At 38.3% G+C, this 18,639-nt stretch overlaps 1 protein-coding gene across 1 annotated transcript in view; it reads left to right on the top strand.

Annotated features, from left to right (window-relative positions):
• The window catches only part of ALDH1L2 (aldehyde dehydrogenase 1 family member L2), a 59,789-nt gene that overhangs the window by 35,261 nt on the left and 5,889 nt on the right, over nucleotides 1-18,639 (top strand). The window contains exons 14-22 of the mRNA XM_043440965.1: nucleotides 3,028-3,098; nucleotides 3,178-3,283; nucleotides 7,387-7,474; nucleotides 8,030-8,123; nucleotides 9,322-9,421; nucleotides 10,032-10,130; nucleotides 12,306-12,471; nucleotides 14,358-14,463; nucleotides 17,028-17,227. Of these exons, the coding sequence (XP_043296900.1) occupies nucleotides 3,028-3,098; nucleotides 3,178-3,283; nucleotides 7,387-7,474; nucleotides 8,030-8,123; nucleotides 9,322-9,421; nucleotides 10,032-10,130; nucleotides 12,306-12,471; nucleotides 14,358-14,463; nucleotides 17,028-17,227 (1,030 nt within the window). The remainder of the gene's footprint in view (nucleotides 1-3,027; nucleotides 3,099-3,177; nucleotides 3,284-7,386; nucleotides 7,475-8,029; nucleotides 8,124-9,321; nucleotides 9,422-10,031; nucleotides 10,131-12,305; nucleotides 12,472-14,357; nucleotides 14,464-17,027; nucleotides 17,228-18,639) is intronic.

The following is an 18,639-nucleotide window of genomic DNA, read 5'->3' as shown; positions in this document are numbered from 1 at the left end:
ATCCAAATAGTTCTGAGACCTGAAAATTCATTTGTTTTATTGATTCAAACTCATTTGGTGCCGCAATCTTACCTGAACCAACATAAGTCTGTAAGTTTTATTCATCTCACTTAGAGTGAATACTCATAGTTCACTGAATAAGTATTCAGTGGGTTGCCTTTCCCTTCTCCAGGAGATCTTCCCAACCCAGGGATCGAACTTAGGTCTCCTGCACTGCAGGTGGATTCTTTACCATCTGAATCACCAGGAAAGCCCAAGATGACTGGAGTGGGTAGCCTATCCCTTCTCCAGGGGATCTTCCTAACCAAGGAATCAAACCAGGGTCTCCTGTATTGCAGGTGGATTTTTTACCAGCTGAGCTACCAGGAAAACCCTGAATAAATATTAATATGCTTGATTATGGGAGGCTACCCCAGGGAAAACCCTGAATTATTAATATGCTTGATTATGGGAGGCTTTAATGGAGGTTATACTATAACATTACATAAGGTATTGTTTATGCTTATAGTATGTTTCTAAAGTCAAATTCTGAATCCCAAAACACACCTGACCCTAGGGTTACAGATGAGAGATTATACACTTGTATTAGTAACAGCAATAATATTTTATGTGGGAAAACAGATGGATAGTTTCAGTTAAAGACTACTGCCAAAAATCAGTTTTAGCTGCAAATAATAAAAAACCCAACCAAGGAGTCCGTTTTTATCTCACTTTCAAGGAGTCCAGAAGCAGGCAATCAAGTCTAGTCTGAGAGAGGAAGATTCCTTCTCTCTCTTTGCCAGGCCATCCTTAGTACCATATGATTGCTACCTTCACGGCTGCCTCTTGGCGTCATGATGGCCACTGCAGCACCAGCCTTTTTAGCAACATTCTAAGCAGGAAGAAGGAAGAAATGAGAGTGAGGGAATGGGTAAAATAGCACTTGTTTGAGCTGAGTCAGCCTACTTTGAAGAGTGTTCCCCTTCCAGTACATCATACTTACATCTTCCATTAATCATCACTATTTGCTATGCAAACTGGGGAACATAGTACTTTACCTGGCACATTGCCATCCCCATTATTGATCCAAGATTTCTGTTACTAAGAACAGAGGGGAGAATAGATATTGGGCAGGCAATTAACATTCTCTGCCATGCCCAGATATTGGGAATGGAGATGATCAAATTAGAATTATGTGGTTTTTTTCCCCTGTGTTCTTTTGAGAAAGACATAGTAGTTTCTTTTTAGGTGTGGCTATGTTTCTTATGAATTGAACACTGATTTTTTTTTTCCAAACTGTTTATTTTGTATTGGGATATAGCTGATTACCAATGTTGTGGAAGTTTCAGATGAATAGCAAAGGGACTCAACCATATACATGTATCCATTCTCCCCCAAATTCCCCTCCCATCCATGCTGACACTTAACATTGAGTAGAGTTCCATGTGAACACTGCTTTTTTTAATATCAGCTAGACTGGAAAAGGTCAGCTTTCATTCCAATCCCTAAGAAAGGCAATCCCAAAGAATGCTCAAACTACCACACAATTGCACTCATCTCACACGCTAGTAAAGTAATGCTCAAAATTCTCCAAGCCAGGCTTCAGCAATACGTGAACCGTGAACTTCCAGATGTTCGAGCTGGATTTAGAAAAGGCAGAGGAACCAGAGATCAAATTGCCAATATTCGCTGTATCATCGAAAAAGCAATAGAGTTCCAGAAAAACATCTATTTCTGCTTTATTGACTACGCCAAAGCCTTCGACTGTGTGAATCACAATAAACTGTGGAAAATTCTGAAAGAGATGGGAATACCAGACCACCTGACCTGCCTCTTGAGAAACCTGTATGCAGGTCAGGAAGCAACAGCTAGAACTGGACATGGAACAACAGACTGGTTCCAAATAGGAAAAGGAGTACGTCAAGGCTGTATATTGTCACCCTGCTTATTTAACTTATATGCAGAGTACATCATGAGAAATGCTGGGCTGGAAGAAGCACAAGCTGGAATCAAGATTGCTGGGAGAAATATCAATAACCTCAGATATGCAGATGACACCACCCTTATGGCAGAGAGTGAAGAGGAACTAAAAAGCCTCTTGATGAAAGTGAAAGAGGAGAGTGAAAAAGCTGGCTTAAATAAAGTTTAACATTCAGAAAACTAAGATCATGGCATCTGGTCCCATCACCTCATGGGAAGTAGATGGGGAGACAGTGGAAACAGTGTCAGACTTCATTTTTTTGGACTCCAAAATCACTGCAGATGGTGATTGCAGCCATGAAATTAAAAAACGCTTACTCTTGGGAAGGAAAGTTATGACCAACCTAGATAGCATATTAAAAAGCAGAGACATTACTTTGCCAACAAAGGTCTGTCTGGTCAAGGTTATGGTTTTTCCAGTGGTCATGTATGGATGTGAGAGTTGGACTATAAAGAAAGCTGAGTGCCGAAAAATTGATGCTTTTGAACTGTGGTGTTGGAGAAGACTCTTGAGAGTCCCTTGGACTGCAAGGAGATCCAACCAGTCCATCCTAAAGGAGATCAGTCGTGGGTGTTCATTGGAAGGACTGATGCTGAAGCTGAAACTCCAGTACTTTGGCCACCTCATGCGAAGAGTTGACTCATTGGAAAAGACCCTGATGCTGGGAGGGATTGGGGGCAGGAGAAGGGGACGACAGAGGATGAGATGGCTGGATGGCATCACTGACTCGATGGGCATGAGTTTGAGTAAATTCCGGGAGTTCGTGATGGACAGGGAGGCCTGGTGTGCTGCGATTCATGGGGTCGCAAAGAATCGGACACGACTGAGCGACTGAAGAGAAAGTAAGAGAGGCAGACAGAAAATGGATTCACTGAGATTAAATTTACTCATTTAAATTAATAAAATAGGAACTTCCCTGGCAGTCTAGTGGTTAAGACTCCATGCTTCCAGTGCAGTGGGTGCAAGTTTGATCCCTGGTCAGGGAACTGAGATCCCACACGCTACATGGCAAAGAAAAAAAAAAAATGAAATTAGTAAAGTAGTGTCAACCTTTTTTTATTCTTTAGGGCTCTACAATTCCCATCAACCAGGCCCGTCCAAATCGCAATCTGACCTTTACCAAGAAGGAGCCACTTGGGTAAGACAAGGACAGTGCCTCTGAGTGACGTGTGTTGTTAGTTCGAGGGGACTGAGGCTGTCTCTTTCTCCCCTTGCAGAGTCTGTGCCATTATCATCCCCTGGAATTACCCGCTGATGATGCTGGCATGGAAGAGTGCTGCGTGTCTGGCAGCAGGCAACACCTTAGTGCTCAAGCCGGCTCAGGTGAGACATGCGAGGCCAGGTGCGGCATCTACCCCCCCTCCCACAGATGTACGTCGACAAATATTATTTCTTGAAAAAAATGGAATCATATATTATACCATCTTTTCATATATCCTGGGCATCTTTTCATGTTAGTAAATATTCATTTTTAATAGCTAACAAATTGGGGAATCCAAACTTTAGAATGTCCATGACAACAGAAGCAGGCATAGTGTACATCAATGAAATCCCCTGAATTTCTACAAACCAGTTCAGTGCTTGCAAAATGCCACATGCCCCGAACTGAGGGAGTTATTTAGAGTAGTTATGAAATATCAAAAGAAGAAGTTTCACGCAGGCATTCAAATTTTAATTATCAAAAATATTGTAAAGTTATGGAAGATGTGGGAAGATGTGTATATAATTGTAGCTGTATGAAAAATATATATATATGTGGAAAACAGGAAGTTAGTTTAAAAATAATTCAAATGATAGAGTTCTCAAAAACATCTTTTAATGATAGAGTTCTCAAAAACATCTTTTTAATGCTAGAGTAGCTTTTCAAGGAAAAAAAATGTGGCAGCCAACTTAATACCTGGCTAATCATTTCCTCCAGACAGTGCCCAGGAGTAGACATTCTGAGGTACCCAAGTTGGTGGGGAAAACTTGGTCTCTATTCAACAAGAGTCTACAGTTTGTTACCTATTAATTATTTTTTTATTTCTTCTTTTAGGATTAAAATTTTTTTTTCATTTGGAATAACTACATAGTCATGTGACCACAGCCATCTTGTCTTCCTCATTAAAAAAAAAGATACACATTCAAAATTTTTTAATTAAAAAAATACAAAGAGATAGATGATGAAAAGTCTCCCTCTTATTCTCCTGGCTAACAAATTTACCTCCCTGAGGCAACCAATGTTTTTGTTATTTATTAGTTTCTGACATATTCCAGATATATTCTCTGTGTATACAAGCATATTTTTTAAATTAAATAAATAATTAGGTAATTTTTTAAAGAATATTTTTTAACCAACTGAAAACCACACAGGAGGAGAAGGGGAAATGGGAAATTGCTAATCAAGAGGCATAAAATTTCAGTTATGTAAGATGAGTCAGTTCTAGAGGTCTGCTATACATCATATTATTGGACATGAATTTGCCCAAACTCCAGGAAATAGTGGAGAACAGGGAAACCTGGCATGCTGGGAAGACCATGGGGTCACAAAGAGTCAGACATGACTTAGCGGTTGAACAACCATAATGTTGTACTGTACGCTAAACAAATTGTTAAGAGGGTAGATGTCATGTTAAGTGTTCTTAGCACAATACAATACAATATAAAAATAAAATGAAGTAAAATAGAAGCGCTCTACACATACTTACCAAAAAGGGAAAAAACTTTTTTTAAAAAAAGTTCCAGTGTAAAAAATGTGTTAGTCACTCAGTTATGTCCGAGTCTTTTCGACCCCATGGGCTATATAGTCTGCCAGGCTCCTCTATCCATGGAATTCTCCAGGCAAGAATGCTGGAGTGGGTTGCCATTTCCTTCTCCAGGGGATTTTCCCAACCCAGGGATGGAACCCTGGTCTCCTTCATTGGAGGCAGTTTCTTTGCCATGCGAGCCACTAGGGAAGCCCAGTGTAAAAAATAGACAGTATTTTACTTAACCTATACCTAATTAATGGATATTGAGATTTTCCCACCTTTTTGCTGTTATAAACTGTGTTACAATTAATAACCTTTTAAATATAGCATTATGGGACTTTCCTGGCAGTGCAGTGACTAAGACTCCGAGCTTCCAGTGTAAGGCGGGTGGATTTGATCCCTGGTCAGGGAACTAAGATCCCACATGCAGCACAGCTAAAAAAATTTTTTAATTTAAAAAAATATACAACTTCATGCACATGTGCTACTATCTTTGTAGGATATGTTCCTAATAGCAGAATCACTTAGTTAATAGATCCATGTTTTATGTGACAGATATTGGCTCATTTTTTCACAAGGACTGAGTAATTCACCAGCATCCTGTATGAGTGCTGTTCCTCCCAAGCAGCAGCACTCATTAAACAGCAAAAAAAACAAAAAAACAGTAAAATGAACAAAGGAAGTGGATAACTTGGCCCAGCAGTGCTCAATCCTGGCTGCACATTAGAATCGTCTTTTAAATTCTCTCTAGAATTTAACATTCTAAATTTTAGAATTCTCTTTTAAAAATACTAATACCTTGGCCCCACTGGCAGAGATTCTGATTTAATTGGTCTGGGTCAGAGGCCAGACCTTGGTATTACTTAACTTCTTCACATTAGTTTCTAAGGTATAGCCAGAGTTGAGAACCACTAGATGGTGGTATCCAAAGAGAGTGCTAAGCAATGGAAAATCCAGTGAGTACACAGAATATTAAAAAATTACAAACATGGATTGAGTGTGCACTAATTGTCAGGGATATAATCAGTGACAAAGACATAAAATTTCTGTCCCATGGAAATTACTGATTCAGGATGGTTTTTAAAAGTCTTTCTAATCATGATGATTTCATACTAAGTCATAAAAATATACACTTTGGGCTAGGATGTTCTTTAACTATAGTAGATATAAAGCCACTATTTGAAATATCTTTTTGTCAATTTTAAATATTTGAGCATTTGAAAAATTTCTCATCAGGTATAACTAGATTGACATTTTTTTAAACGTCGTAATGTTTATTGCCATGGACCTGTTACTAGAAGGAGGAAAAATGTTAACCCCGCTTTTTTATTGTTGTTGCTTGTATTTGTCCTATTAATATTACTATTTATTATACAGTTTCTATATAGAGTCCTTTTCAGTCACTTGACCATTTTATTAGCTAAAACAATAATATAGTCTATGAATATGCAAGCAGGCCTGTAAACTCCAACAAATTCTGAAAGCGTACTGAGCAAGTGAGGAAGCCACGGTCTGTCCCTTGGCCTTGTGAGTTTCTGTTCTTTCCTAGGACACCGCACTTACCTGTGATCATGATCACCTGACCTTCATTCAGACAGAGTGAGAGTGCCGTGATCCAGACCCATAATAACTGTTAGCTAGGTTTGATTTATTTCCTATCTTTCTCTGTTAAAATATGTAAATAAAAGCCCTACTATTTTTCTCTTCACAACTCAATTTTTGTCCATTCCATTTTTTGAGACCAAGCTAACAGAATACTAATTTAAGACTTAATCAGCATTGGTTTTTCAGTGTAAACCTATTCCTCTCATTTTGCTTCTGAGATATGCATTGCTGTAATAGATCTTTAAGATGAGATCCATAACTATACCACTTTTTTTGGTAAAAATAAAAGGAAAATATTATGTGTTTGTTTGAGCAAAAAGAAACATGGTAAGGATAAACCAGAGACTAATGAGATTGATTAACTACTTGGGAGGATGACCTAGAAAGGATGGGGGAAGGGGTGTACAGGAGAACAACACGTCTCTGAATGTACTGTTGTATAATCCTCACTTTTGGAAGCATGTTTCCCATACTCTACAAAACAACAAATGAACAAATAAAGAAAAGAAATATAATCAACATAGATGAGGCCAACATTAAATACAAAAAAAATCAACTAAGCCAAATTTCAAATTAATACCAGCATCACGCTAAAGGCAATGAGGAAGCACTAACCCGAGAAACTTTTGACTGACATTTGGACTATATGGCCTCAGACTGGAGGCAAAAACACTGTAAATAAGTATTGAAGTTAGTAAGGCTTTTCATAGGGACGTGGCTTAGTAATTTTTTAAAATACTTTCTGTATATTTTAGGACTAAGCAAATAAGTAAAATATATTGTGGATGTTAGGATTATATCATACTCCTTCAACAGCTCAAAAACACACAGAAAGAGGAAGAGGATAAAGCAAACAGTAAAATATTAACATTTGAGGAATCTGAGTGACAGATACGTAGGAATTCTTTGTACTGTTTTTTGCAACTTTGCTATAAGTCAGAAATTATGTAAGAGAAAAAATAAAATCAACTCTAGTAAAAAAAAAAAAAAAAAAAAAATCAACACCAGTGTGGCCATAAAAGGAGAGCTGGGTATTGATCGACAGGACAGGACAGAGTCTGAAGAAAGCAATTGCTATCTGCTTCTGCTCAGGTCACGCCCTTGACTGCTTTGAAGTTTGCTGAGCTCTCTGTCAAAGCAGGCTTTCCGAAGGGGGTAATCAACATCATTCCAGGCTCAGGTAAGCCAACAAGAACCCACTTTGCTGTAACTAATGAACAGTCAAGGGTAATTGAGTTTTCCCACTGGAGTCTTGTCCTGATATAGCTGTTGGATTGGTCAAAAAGTTCATTTGGGCTTTTCCATGACATCCTATGGAAAAACCTGAATGACCATTCTGGCCAATCCAAAATATTAAAACTAAATACAGTTTAGCCAACAGTGCAGATATTAGTCACCATGTGCTACTATCTTAAACTTGAAATACAGTGGCAGGTGAGTCGGGCGGGAGGGGTGGAAGTTGTACAACATCGTAAGACTACCCTATGGTGTCCCATTTCAATTTTTAAAAATTACTTTAGAAGATTAAAAAAATCAAGACATAACCCATCTTTGAGGTACTGACAATTGCATGGAGGACATTATTCAGATTTTTGTCACGCTATTATTATTATAGAAAATGTAAAACTAAGATTTAAACGAGAGCTCGGAAAACTGCTTCAGTGAATTTCAAAGACACCTTTACCCTAAGACCTTGATAAAGTTTTAATTTGTGTTTTATTCCATAATTGCACAGGCGGTGTAGCAGGACAGCGCCTTTCGGAGCACCCTGATATCCGCAAACTTGGTTTCACTGGTTCCACTCTGATTGGCAAACAGATCATGAAGAGGTATTGGCTTTCGTGTGCTGATATGCTAAGGAGCCTGTTAAACCAGGTCTTTGGCTTTGATTTTAGTTTTTTAAATAAGGTGCTTTTGGAGGGGAGAAAAAGCACATCGAATGTAGAAGAGAAATCTTATCACAGGAGGGTTTTGAAATGTTTGAATACAGTAAAATACTTCCCAAAGTGTAAAACCCAAAGTCAGTAAAACCAGAGATGTATTGAAAGTCTGCAGGCTTCTGGTGGCTTTAACAATCTGGCACAAAAAATTTTTGATACTAAAACTGTGGCCCAAATTGGTTTTGGAAGCCTAAGTACTAATAAAAATAAATGAAAAAAAAAAAAGAAAGAAACTGAAAAGACATAAAATACAAATCTGGATTATTTATAAAATGCATTCCTGAAAAACAGTAACATTAGTTCAAAAAAATGCAAACCATCTAAATGTCTAAAATAAGTCAGTGGCTAAAGTTTGTTAACATAATGGAATACTGTGTGGTCAGGGAGAATTTTTTAATAACACTAGACTGTTATTAAATGGTAAATGGAAAGAAAAATAAGGTATAAAATTTTACATATTGGGTAATCCTAACTATGTTAACTAAGGCAAAGGCTGTGTTTGGAAACAGACCAGAAACAAGTATATCAAAATGGTTAAAAAAAGAAAATAGTCATCAGTGAGCCATGGAATGAAATTTTGTGATTTTTTTCCTTCTTTCTGAATTTTTAAAAGTATTTTAAAATGCTTTAAATAACAATTTTTTTGCAAATAGGAAGTAATAAACAGAATTTTTAATAACTTCTAAAAATGGATATTTTCCTCCAATGTTCCCGTAATCTAGTTAAACGTTAAATTCTTTGCCAGGCCTTTATGTAATCAAAATTCTTACACCCAAAGAATCTGTATTTATCCATGAGAATCTCTAATTATTTGACCACAGAATTTTTTAAAAAAGCAATTTTTGTTACGGAAGATTTCTGATAGTCACAAAGCTCACAGAATAGTGTAATGAACCTCCATGTATGCGCTCATCACCCAGGTCCAGCAATCACCACCGTTCTACCATTCATGTTTTGTCTTTGAATAAGTTTCTTAATATTTTCTGAGGCTCAATTGTATTTTCCATGCTAAGTAGTAATTGTGTCCAAGAAATAAGAGAAAGAAACTGGGAGAGTAAATGCTCATATTCCATTTGTTTTTCTCCAGCTGTGCTGTGAGCAACTTGAAGAAAGTTTCCCTTGAACTTGGTGGAAAATCCCCACTTATAATATTCAGTGACTGTGAACTTGACAAGGCTGTGCGAACGGTAAGAGGAGGTCAAGTCCAATGAGATAGGTGCTACTTCTGAAACACACTTCAGCTTCTTGTTTATCAGGAGCCTTAAAATGAGGTCTGGTTTTATCTGACCATAAACAGAAACCATTCTCTTTATGCTTAGATTTGGGATTACTCAGGGCACTTAATTTTAAAAATAATGTCATTATAATTAAAGGTGTTTTTAAAACTTGGAGGTCAGCTTTTTACAAACAGATGAAGAGATTTATAAACATTCATGATTTATATAAACTGATGTAGAGATTCTAAAAGCAAAATTTGGCATACAAATATTACATTTAAATGTATAGAGTAGTCTAACTTTTCTTATAACACAAAATCTTTTTATCGGTATGTCATCCTTGATAGGTACATCTCTTGTAAAGTACTCATGGATAGAAAAGGGCAAAGGAGAAATAAGATTTCTAAAAATATCGAAACAAAGAATCTCTAACCATCACTAACTAGACCAAGGGCTTGTGTTTTTTCTCTGACTTCTCTGTGTTGCCTGCTATTTTACGATAACAGTTCTTTGTGTGTGCAATTTTATGACAACCTTGACTTCCCAAATAACAACAGTATTTTGTCTTTTGTGGCCAAAGGGCATGGGGGCAGTATTTTTCAACAAAGGAGAAAACTGTATTGCAGCTGGTCGGCTGTTTGTGGAAGAATCCATCCACGATGAATTTGTGGCAAGGGTGGTAAGCATCTTCAGATTCGCTCTGTGAGTTGGATAGAAATTGTCTTTACTTTTAAAGTACTTCTGGGATTATTAGTGATGATAGTATATTTTTTAAAAACAACACAATCCTTATTTTTTAGAAGTACTGACACATTTACAGATTAGATTATGATATCTGGACTTTGTTCCAAAATAAAGCAGAAGGGGAGGAAGTAAGTCAGGAAATAAATTGATCATGGGTTGGCAGTTGTTGAAGTTGACTGATGGGTACATGGAGTTTCATTATATTATTTGCCTACTTTTATATGTAATTTTATAATTTTTTATAGTAAAAAGTTATAGGTCTATATTAAAAAACCTGATAAAGTATACTGAAGAGCTATTATTACCTTTATCTTGCTCTGTATTTATAGTATAATAGATCCTTGATATTTATGGAGTATATACCCCTGTAGGTTATTATAAATCCCTAAATTGCCTATGAGAGATATACCACTAGATTCTTACAAATCCTGAAGTTACAGTAAAATGACAGCATATATATTTCCTCCACTAAGACAGATACATTCCTACATACCCCCTGATGTTGGACATGATTCCATAAATATGAGACTAGAAGCATTTATAGAACTATTAAGATGAATTCTGTGGTAAAAATGAACTCTAAACATACTATACTGTATCATCATTATGGTCGTAGTAATCACAAATTTGATTCTAGTTGAAAAACCAGCCCCCAGCTTTTCTTTTCTTTCAAAGCCAATTCCCCAGTTCCACCCCCAAGAAGCAAAGGCATCTTTCCTCATGAGAGCAGGAAACAGGGAAATCATACAGAAGGGCAGACGGCGGGCAATGTCTGGCTCATGAGCATCCCAGAAATTCACTTTTGTGCCTTAGTAAAATACAGGGCACAGCATGACACATCTTGGGCTTTCACAACTACAACTTGTTGAAATTTCAAATGCTGAGACCAGAAATGTCAAGGATTTGCTGCTATCAGTCCATCAATAACATGTTTTGCACACATAGGAACAGAATTAATTTCTTTATTCAATGGGCTATTTTTTGAGCACTTACTGAGGGATTTTCGCCAGACCTAAATTCAAAATTCATGCCCTGTGGGGTTATGGTAACTCCCATTAGAATTGGTCTTTACATCAAAAAAATCAGAAACAGATTAAGATAACTAAGGAGCCCTAGAGATTGTCATTCTGAGTGAAGTAAGTCAGACAGAGGAGAAATATTGTGTGATTTCCCTTATATGGGAATCTAAAAGGAAATGATACAGAATGAACCTATTTCCAAAACAAACAGGCTCACAGATTGGAGAACAAGCTTATGCTTACCAGGACAGGAAGGATGGGGGAACAGGATAGTCAGGGAGTTTGGGATCGACATGTACGCACTGCTGTATTTAAAATGGATAACAAGGTCCCGCTGCATAGCTCAGAGAACTCTGCTCAGTGTTATGTGGCAGCCTGAGTGTGAGGGGAGTTTGGGAAAGAACAGACAGATACTCGTATACGTGCGACTGAGTCTCTCTGCTGTCTACCTGAAACTCACAACATTGTTAATTGGCTGAAACTATCACGGCATTGTTAGCTGGCTATACTCCAAAATAAAAAGTTTAAAAAAAAGATAACCAAGGAGCATGTGTCAGTGATGAATGTTCCATATAAAGATGGTTTTTCATCAGAACATTCTAGTATATCCTTCACTGTGGCTATACCGTGAGATTCTCACGAGGGCAGTCTGCCACATTTAGGGAGAGGAAAAAGACAACAATGTGGGCATTTTAGAAATTACTTTGCCATGAAGAGTATGCTGTATTGACAAAAATTCTACAACATCAGATTTGCTATTTTAATGGATTAACATTTAGGATAATTTTAATATAATGCGTGTGGCTTTTGTTCTGTTAAAACTCAGTGGTTGAAAGCTTGGGCTTTCACATCAAGAAAACGCTACAGTATTTAGTGGTTGTGTGCCCTTGGGCTAGTCACTTAGCCCCTCTGATCCTCTGTTTCCTCATATGTAAGATGGAAATAAATATCTACCTCCAATGCTACCTTGAAGACTAAGTGAAGACGCATCTGTGAAGAGCTTAGTACAACACCCATCACCCAGCGGAAGTTCAGTTAAGGGTATCCATTATTAACAGTCAATTGTGTTCTGTGAACTGGGTGACATACAGGTGGAAGAAATTAAAAAGATGAAAATTGGTGACCCACTGGACAGGTCTACGGATCATGGGCCCCAAAATCATAAGGCCCATCTGGAAAAGCTTCTGCAGTACTGTGAGGCTGGGGTGAAAGAGGGGGCCACCCTGGTGTATGGAGGAAGAAAAGTCCAAAGGCCAGGTATGATCACCTCCAGGGGAGGGATGCTGGGGGCGGGGCTTCTTAAGTTGGAATCATTGGTAACAGGTTTCATTACAGTACCATCTTGCCTCAGAAGTAAACAGTGGCATTTATGTTATGATCAGAAGAAATACTTTCTAGATCCTGCTTGGCCACTTTTAAGCTGCGACACCTTCGACGATAGTTTTGTTGAGCCCCAGTTGTAAAATGAGATGAAGTGTGCACATCCTACTTTACAAGGCTGTGAAAATCAAATAAAATGATGTGACAGGCCCTTAGCTGTGCAGTAAACAAGTGTAATGGATAAGTGTTGGTCAGGTGCTGGCAGTTTCCATTCCTGGCAATGTGAGGCTTAATCTTAGCCAGTTTAGCCTGGGAAGGATTCATTCCTGTTGTGTAACTGTTAATGAAGAACTGACTCATTAGAAAAAACCCTGATGCTGGGAAAGATTGAAGGCGGGAGGAGAAGGGGATGACAGAGGATGAAATGGTTGGATGGCATCACCAACTCCATGGACATAAGTTTGAGCAAGCTCCGTGAGTTGGTGAAGGACAGGGAAGCCTGGCGTGCTGCAGTCCATGGAGTCGCAAAGAGTTGGACATGACTGAATGACTGAACTGAACTGAACTGAAGCCAGTACTTGTTATAGAAGTATGTGAATGGCTCCATGTCATGATACCCAAAAGGAGAGAAAAACGAACAAACGACAATTGTAAAACCTCCTGTCTTACTGTGATAGGTAGACTGACGACCAGCAGTAGGACTGGATGTGATGTGTCCCCTATGGGATCCAGTGTGTGACACAGCATCACCTATGAAGTATTCTTGCCAAAAACATTTAACCATGAACCTAACCATGCCTTTACGTGAGATTTTCTATTTACAAGAAGCACAGGGGATAGGGAAACAAATCAAATATCATCCCAAAGAAGCAATGACAAATCTGAAATGCCCAAGATATTCTGCTGGACAACTGAATCAGTCTGTTTAACAAAGTCATGGATGTGTGCTAAGACACTTCGGTCATGTCCGACTCTTTGCAACCCTATGGACTGTAGCCTGCCAGGCTCCTCTGCCCATGGGATTTTTCAGGCAAGAATACCAGAGTGGGTTATGATTTCCTACTCCAGGGGAAATCTTACCACCCCAGGGATCAACCTGTTTCTCTTGCATCTACTGCATTAGTAAGCAGATTCTTTCCCACTAGCGCCACCTGGGAATTCACCTGTTTAACAAGTCAGTGGCATGAAAATTAAGGGGTGGGGATAAGGGAGGAAATGTTCCAGATTAAAGCTATCCAACAACCAAATGCAAAGTGCAACTTATTTGAATCCCTGAATCAAAACAAATCAACTACAAAGAGATATTTTCTAGAAATCATTTGATATTTGATACAAATATCAAATCATTATGTTGTACACCTGAAATTAATGTTATGTGACAATTACATCTCAATTAAAAAATTAGAAGTTAAATTAAAACAAACTATGAATAAGAGATTAGCATTAAGTTTGATAGGTATGATGATGTACTTTACAATTTATACCCCAAGTATTCTAGTACAAATCTATGATCTCTGGAATTTGCTTTAAACTATATCAGCAAGGAAAAAAATGAATCAAATATAGCAAAATATATGCATAAAGATTTATTTTACTATTCATTATACTATTTTCTCTATTTTTACATTTGCTTGAAAGTTTTGTAATAAGGACATTAAAAATATAAGAACCTAGGATTGTTAACACCAAATAGGAAAATGAAAGTCTTCTTGGTTTTACTGACCCAGAGGGAAGAAAAAAAAGTTATAATGTAATTAAATGAGAGAACAACTAATTGAAAATTACACTATAATTGATGTTATTTTCTTCTGGTTTTCAAATAGGCTTTTTTATGGAACCTACTGTCTTCACAGATGTGGAAGACCACATGTATCTTGCCAAAGAGGAATCCTTTGGGCCTATTATGGTCATTTCTAAATTCCAAAATGGGTATGTTCCTAGGCATAATTTAACTGGGTTGACTAGATACAGTTTTTTTTCCCCCTCCCACTGTGCTATATACAGAGCATAAAATTAATGAACATACAATTTCTACCATAAGAATAATTGACAAATAATTAGAAGAGAATGCTAACCAATGTAAGTTGTAATGAATTTTTGCTCCATAGCTTAAATTAATGGCTGACATTATATGACATTTGCTAGTTTTACAGTTGGCATTTGAAACATCTCTGGAATAAGGTCAGTAACTGAAACTTAACAGAAGTGGTTTTTGTATTTACATTTCTAGAGAAGGCAGCATCTATGAAATCTGATTTTCCCAAAGAGTAGAGTGTTTTCTCAGGGGATCATGCCCACCAAAACCTAAAACTTAACTCTTTGTAGAAAGTCCACAGTCACCTTATAATCAACCATAAATGACGTACTGGTTTGTCAGGGTGCCTCAAACTTTCCAAAGTCTTTAGCATATCAAAGAAGTCCCTATGGTAACTGAGTTCCTATCAGAATATTTAATATAATAGACTCCTGGTATACTGCACACAGTTCTTTAGAAGTCTGGCTTTAGTTTTCCTTTAACCAATGAGAAGGTGGTAAAGAAACAGAATACCCAGTTCAGAAGGGCTTCTTGGTCTTTGATAGATTGTAAGAGAACTTTGGGGACACTAAATTGTGATGAGTAACAGTTTGACATACTGATCCAAAGATGCCCTTTTAACCCTCTTTTCCTCATTATAAATTCCCCTATATGATAGTCTTTGTGTTAAACATGCAGGTATTAGAAGCCAGGTTTAGAGAATGTGAGCCCACATAAATCACAGATCCTATCCTCAAGGAGGTCACCATCTAATAGGGGAGACAAAGAGACAGGCAGTTAACCCAAGAGGGTGTAGCTGGGAGATGCAGTGGATGGAGTCTGCACTGACCACCCCTGTGGGCTTGGGTTACTCACGTAATTCTTGTATTAAATTTCTCTATTAGTAAATTATCTATTTGTGAGATTGGGTTAGTTATTAATAGTATCTACATTTTGGGGTCATTGTTGGTGATGGACAGGGAAGCCTGGTGTGCTGCAGTCCCTGGGGTCACAAAGAGTCAGACACGACTGAATGCCTGAACTGAGCTGAACTGAAGATTTAAATGTGTTTGCTGTTGGTGCAGTTGTGGTCATTGTTATTGTTCTAAAAGTGGACAAGGTGTGCTATGAAGCTGTGTGATCTCAGTGGTCCTCAGTGGGCAATGGCATCCAGCCATCTCTCGGCCTTAGTCCAATCTATGAATATCTGCAGTGCGATCGAATGCAGGGCATCAAGTGTGAGAGTTTTAGCAGAGCCTAGACAAACTCCAAGTGAGATTCCACATTTCTCATGAGAGTTGAAAATTGGATAGAGACAAGATTACCTTTGAAAATCCTTAGGGGAGGCACCACATTCAAGCCTTTGTTGTCTCTCAAAGAATTCAGCGCAACTAATTTTTCTTCAGCTTTGGAACAGACTCCCACTTCCTTGCTGGATCCCCAGGTGAAATCTTGGCTTGCATTTACTGGCCATGTTGTAGAAATTTCATGCTTTTTTTTTTTTAAACATTAGGATGACACTTATAAAAATGAGATACTCACAGTATGGCAGGCACATGGGAACTGAAACCAGCTGAGACATGGGTGGGTTCACATCTGCACTGACTTGGCCATGCACACATCCTGAGACAAAAGGCAGGGAAGTCACCAGACCCATTGAAGGAATGATTTTACTACCCTTTTATTGGATTAGCCTATTAACTGAGTTCACATTTGATGTTGCAACATCCTAGTATAAAGAAAAATAAAATGTTCTCTCTCTCTTTGGGGAACTTCCTGTCTAGTTGAAAGGTGTCTGAGTTGGAGGAAAATGGGCTACCTGATTATAGCTGACTTTCACTGAGCATTTCCTTTGTTCCAGACACTTTTGGCTCATTTAACCCTTATGACAACAGACAGGTGCTATTATTACTATTTCCATTTTTCACAAGAATACAGAAAAGCTGGAGGAGATGGGGTCATTTGCCCAAAGGTCACCCAGGCAGTCTGGCTGCTGAGCCTTCTCCCTGGGCCACTCCACTCTATCGCCTAAGCAATGGCGCTGATGGGATCTGGGAAGGCTTCAGCGTGAGGCTTGGAATGAGCCCTTGAACTGTGCATGTAAAATCTGAACAGATGGAGGGGCTGAGAGAGTGCTCTGAGAATATATAATATCTATATATGGAACTCAGGGGAGAGAAAGACAAATGCGGTAGTCATGAAGGAAAATCAATGAAGAAGATTGAAAAGATGACTTCCGCTCAGATTTTAAAGGGTGTCACATGATATATGTGAAAAAATACAATACTAGGGTTGTAATATCTCATTGGGCATTTCTTTTAGTATAAGCCTGGAATATTTCATTTATAAAAATGTAAGCACACTGGCAGTAATGTTTTCCTGTTTCTAGCACAGAGGGGAAAAATATTAGAACATAAAATGAAAGTGTTTTGCTTTTACGTTTAATGAGGTTTTATGTCTTCCTAAAAACATCTTATAGGGACATCGATGGAGTGTTGCAGCGAGCAAATAATACAGAATACGGCTTGGCCTCAGGAGTTTTTACAAGAGACATAAATAAAGCCATGTATGTGAGTGAAAAACTAGAAGCAGGAACTGTTTTTATTAACACCTACAACAAGACGGATGTGGCTGCTCCTTTCGGTGGATTTAAGCAGTCTGGGTTTGGAAAAGACTTAGGTATGAATATGACTTACCTTTCTACTGAACATCATAGAAAGCCCGCTTCATGCTTTGTCCAACTCTCATATACTGCTTTGAAGGGCATTTCCTCCATGGTAGTTGCATCTGGGGTTTCAAGGGTATTAATTTTTCTTTCAATGTTAAACACTTTTTAAAAACTTTTTATTTTATTTGGGGTATAGCTGATTATCAATATTGTGATAATTTCACATGGACAGCAAAGGGACTCAGCCACACATATACACGTATCCGTTCTCCCCCGAAACTCCCCTCCCATCCCAGGCTGCCACATATCAGTGGTTAAACATTTTATTGAACTTAACATACATACAGAAAAGAACACAAATTGTATGGAAAAGGGTTTCCTTTTAAAAAAGAAGATTCCTGTCGAAAAGAAAACACTGACAATTTAGCTAAAATACGTTCGGTTGTTTCTTTTAACCTGACATTCAGCATGCACTTGGTTTAGATGTCATGGGACCTAGTGGAACCAAGAAAGGAAAATGGGTAGAAGGCAATAACCAGCCAGCTCCAAGAATGTATTCTGTCTCTGAACCGCTTGGCAGTCTTTCAGAGTCAACACTGAAACTGGCAGAGTTTTCTGGGCATCTGGGAGCTCAGATGTAGAGTTTGCAGAAAGCCCCCCAAAACGTAATTCACAGTGGGCAGCAACGCCATCACATTTCCAGTAATAGCTTATTTTGAAAACTACATACCTGGTCTGTAAGAGCATATGAGCAGCTCTCACAATAGCCACAGGAGCATTGTTGTCCAGTTGCTAAATTGTGTCCAATTCCTTGTGACCCCATGGACTGTAGCCTGCCAGGCTCCTTTGCCCATGGGACTTCCCAGGCAAGGATACTGGAGTGGGTTGCCCTTTTCTTTTCCAAGGGATCTTTCTGACCAAGGGATCGAACCCGAATCTCCTGCATTGGCAGGCGGATTCTTCACCACTGAGCCACCAGGGAAGTCCCAGCCATGGGATCCCAGGTGCTATTATTATCTTTATTTTACAGATGAGGAAAATGGCAAGATTGGGTAACTTGCCCAAAGTCAGTCAGCCAGCCATGGACAAAAAGACTGCAAAGTGAGGTCTTCCGGCTGTGTAGCCCATGTCCTCACCCTTCAGTCAGCCTGGCATGTTGTTTCAAAAGTTGAAATGTTTGTGATTTACCAAAATTACAATCTGCTTGGTTAATTTGGGGTGTTTTTACATCTTCTCTTTCCTGATGACATTTGACAATTTATTTGCAACAATAAGAGTGACTCCTGTTTTAAATTCCATTGAGTTTAAATTCCATGAAGTTTAAATTCTTTTTTTTTTTTCATGTCTTGAATCTGGCTTTCATCCTTGGATCTAAAATACAGGGGGAGATTTTCTTAGGGAAATTATTATCAGGAAGCAATAG

This window comes from Cervus canadensis, chromosome 21 (assembly GCF_019320065.1).
Source record: "Cervus canadensis isolate Bull #8, Minnesota chromosome 21, ASM1932006v1, whole genome shotgun sequence".
Lineage (NCBI taxonomy): Eukaryota > Metazoa > Chordata > Mammalia > Artiodactyla > Cervidae > Cervus > Cervus canadensis.
This window is presented reverse-complemented; position numbering and strand designations above follow the sequence as displayed.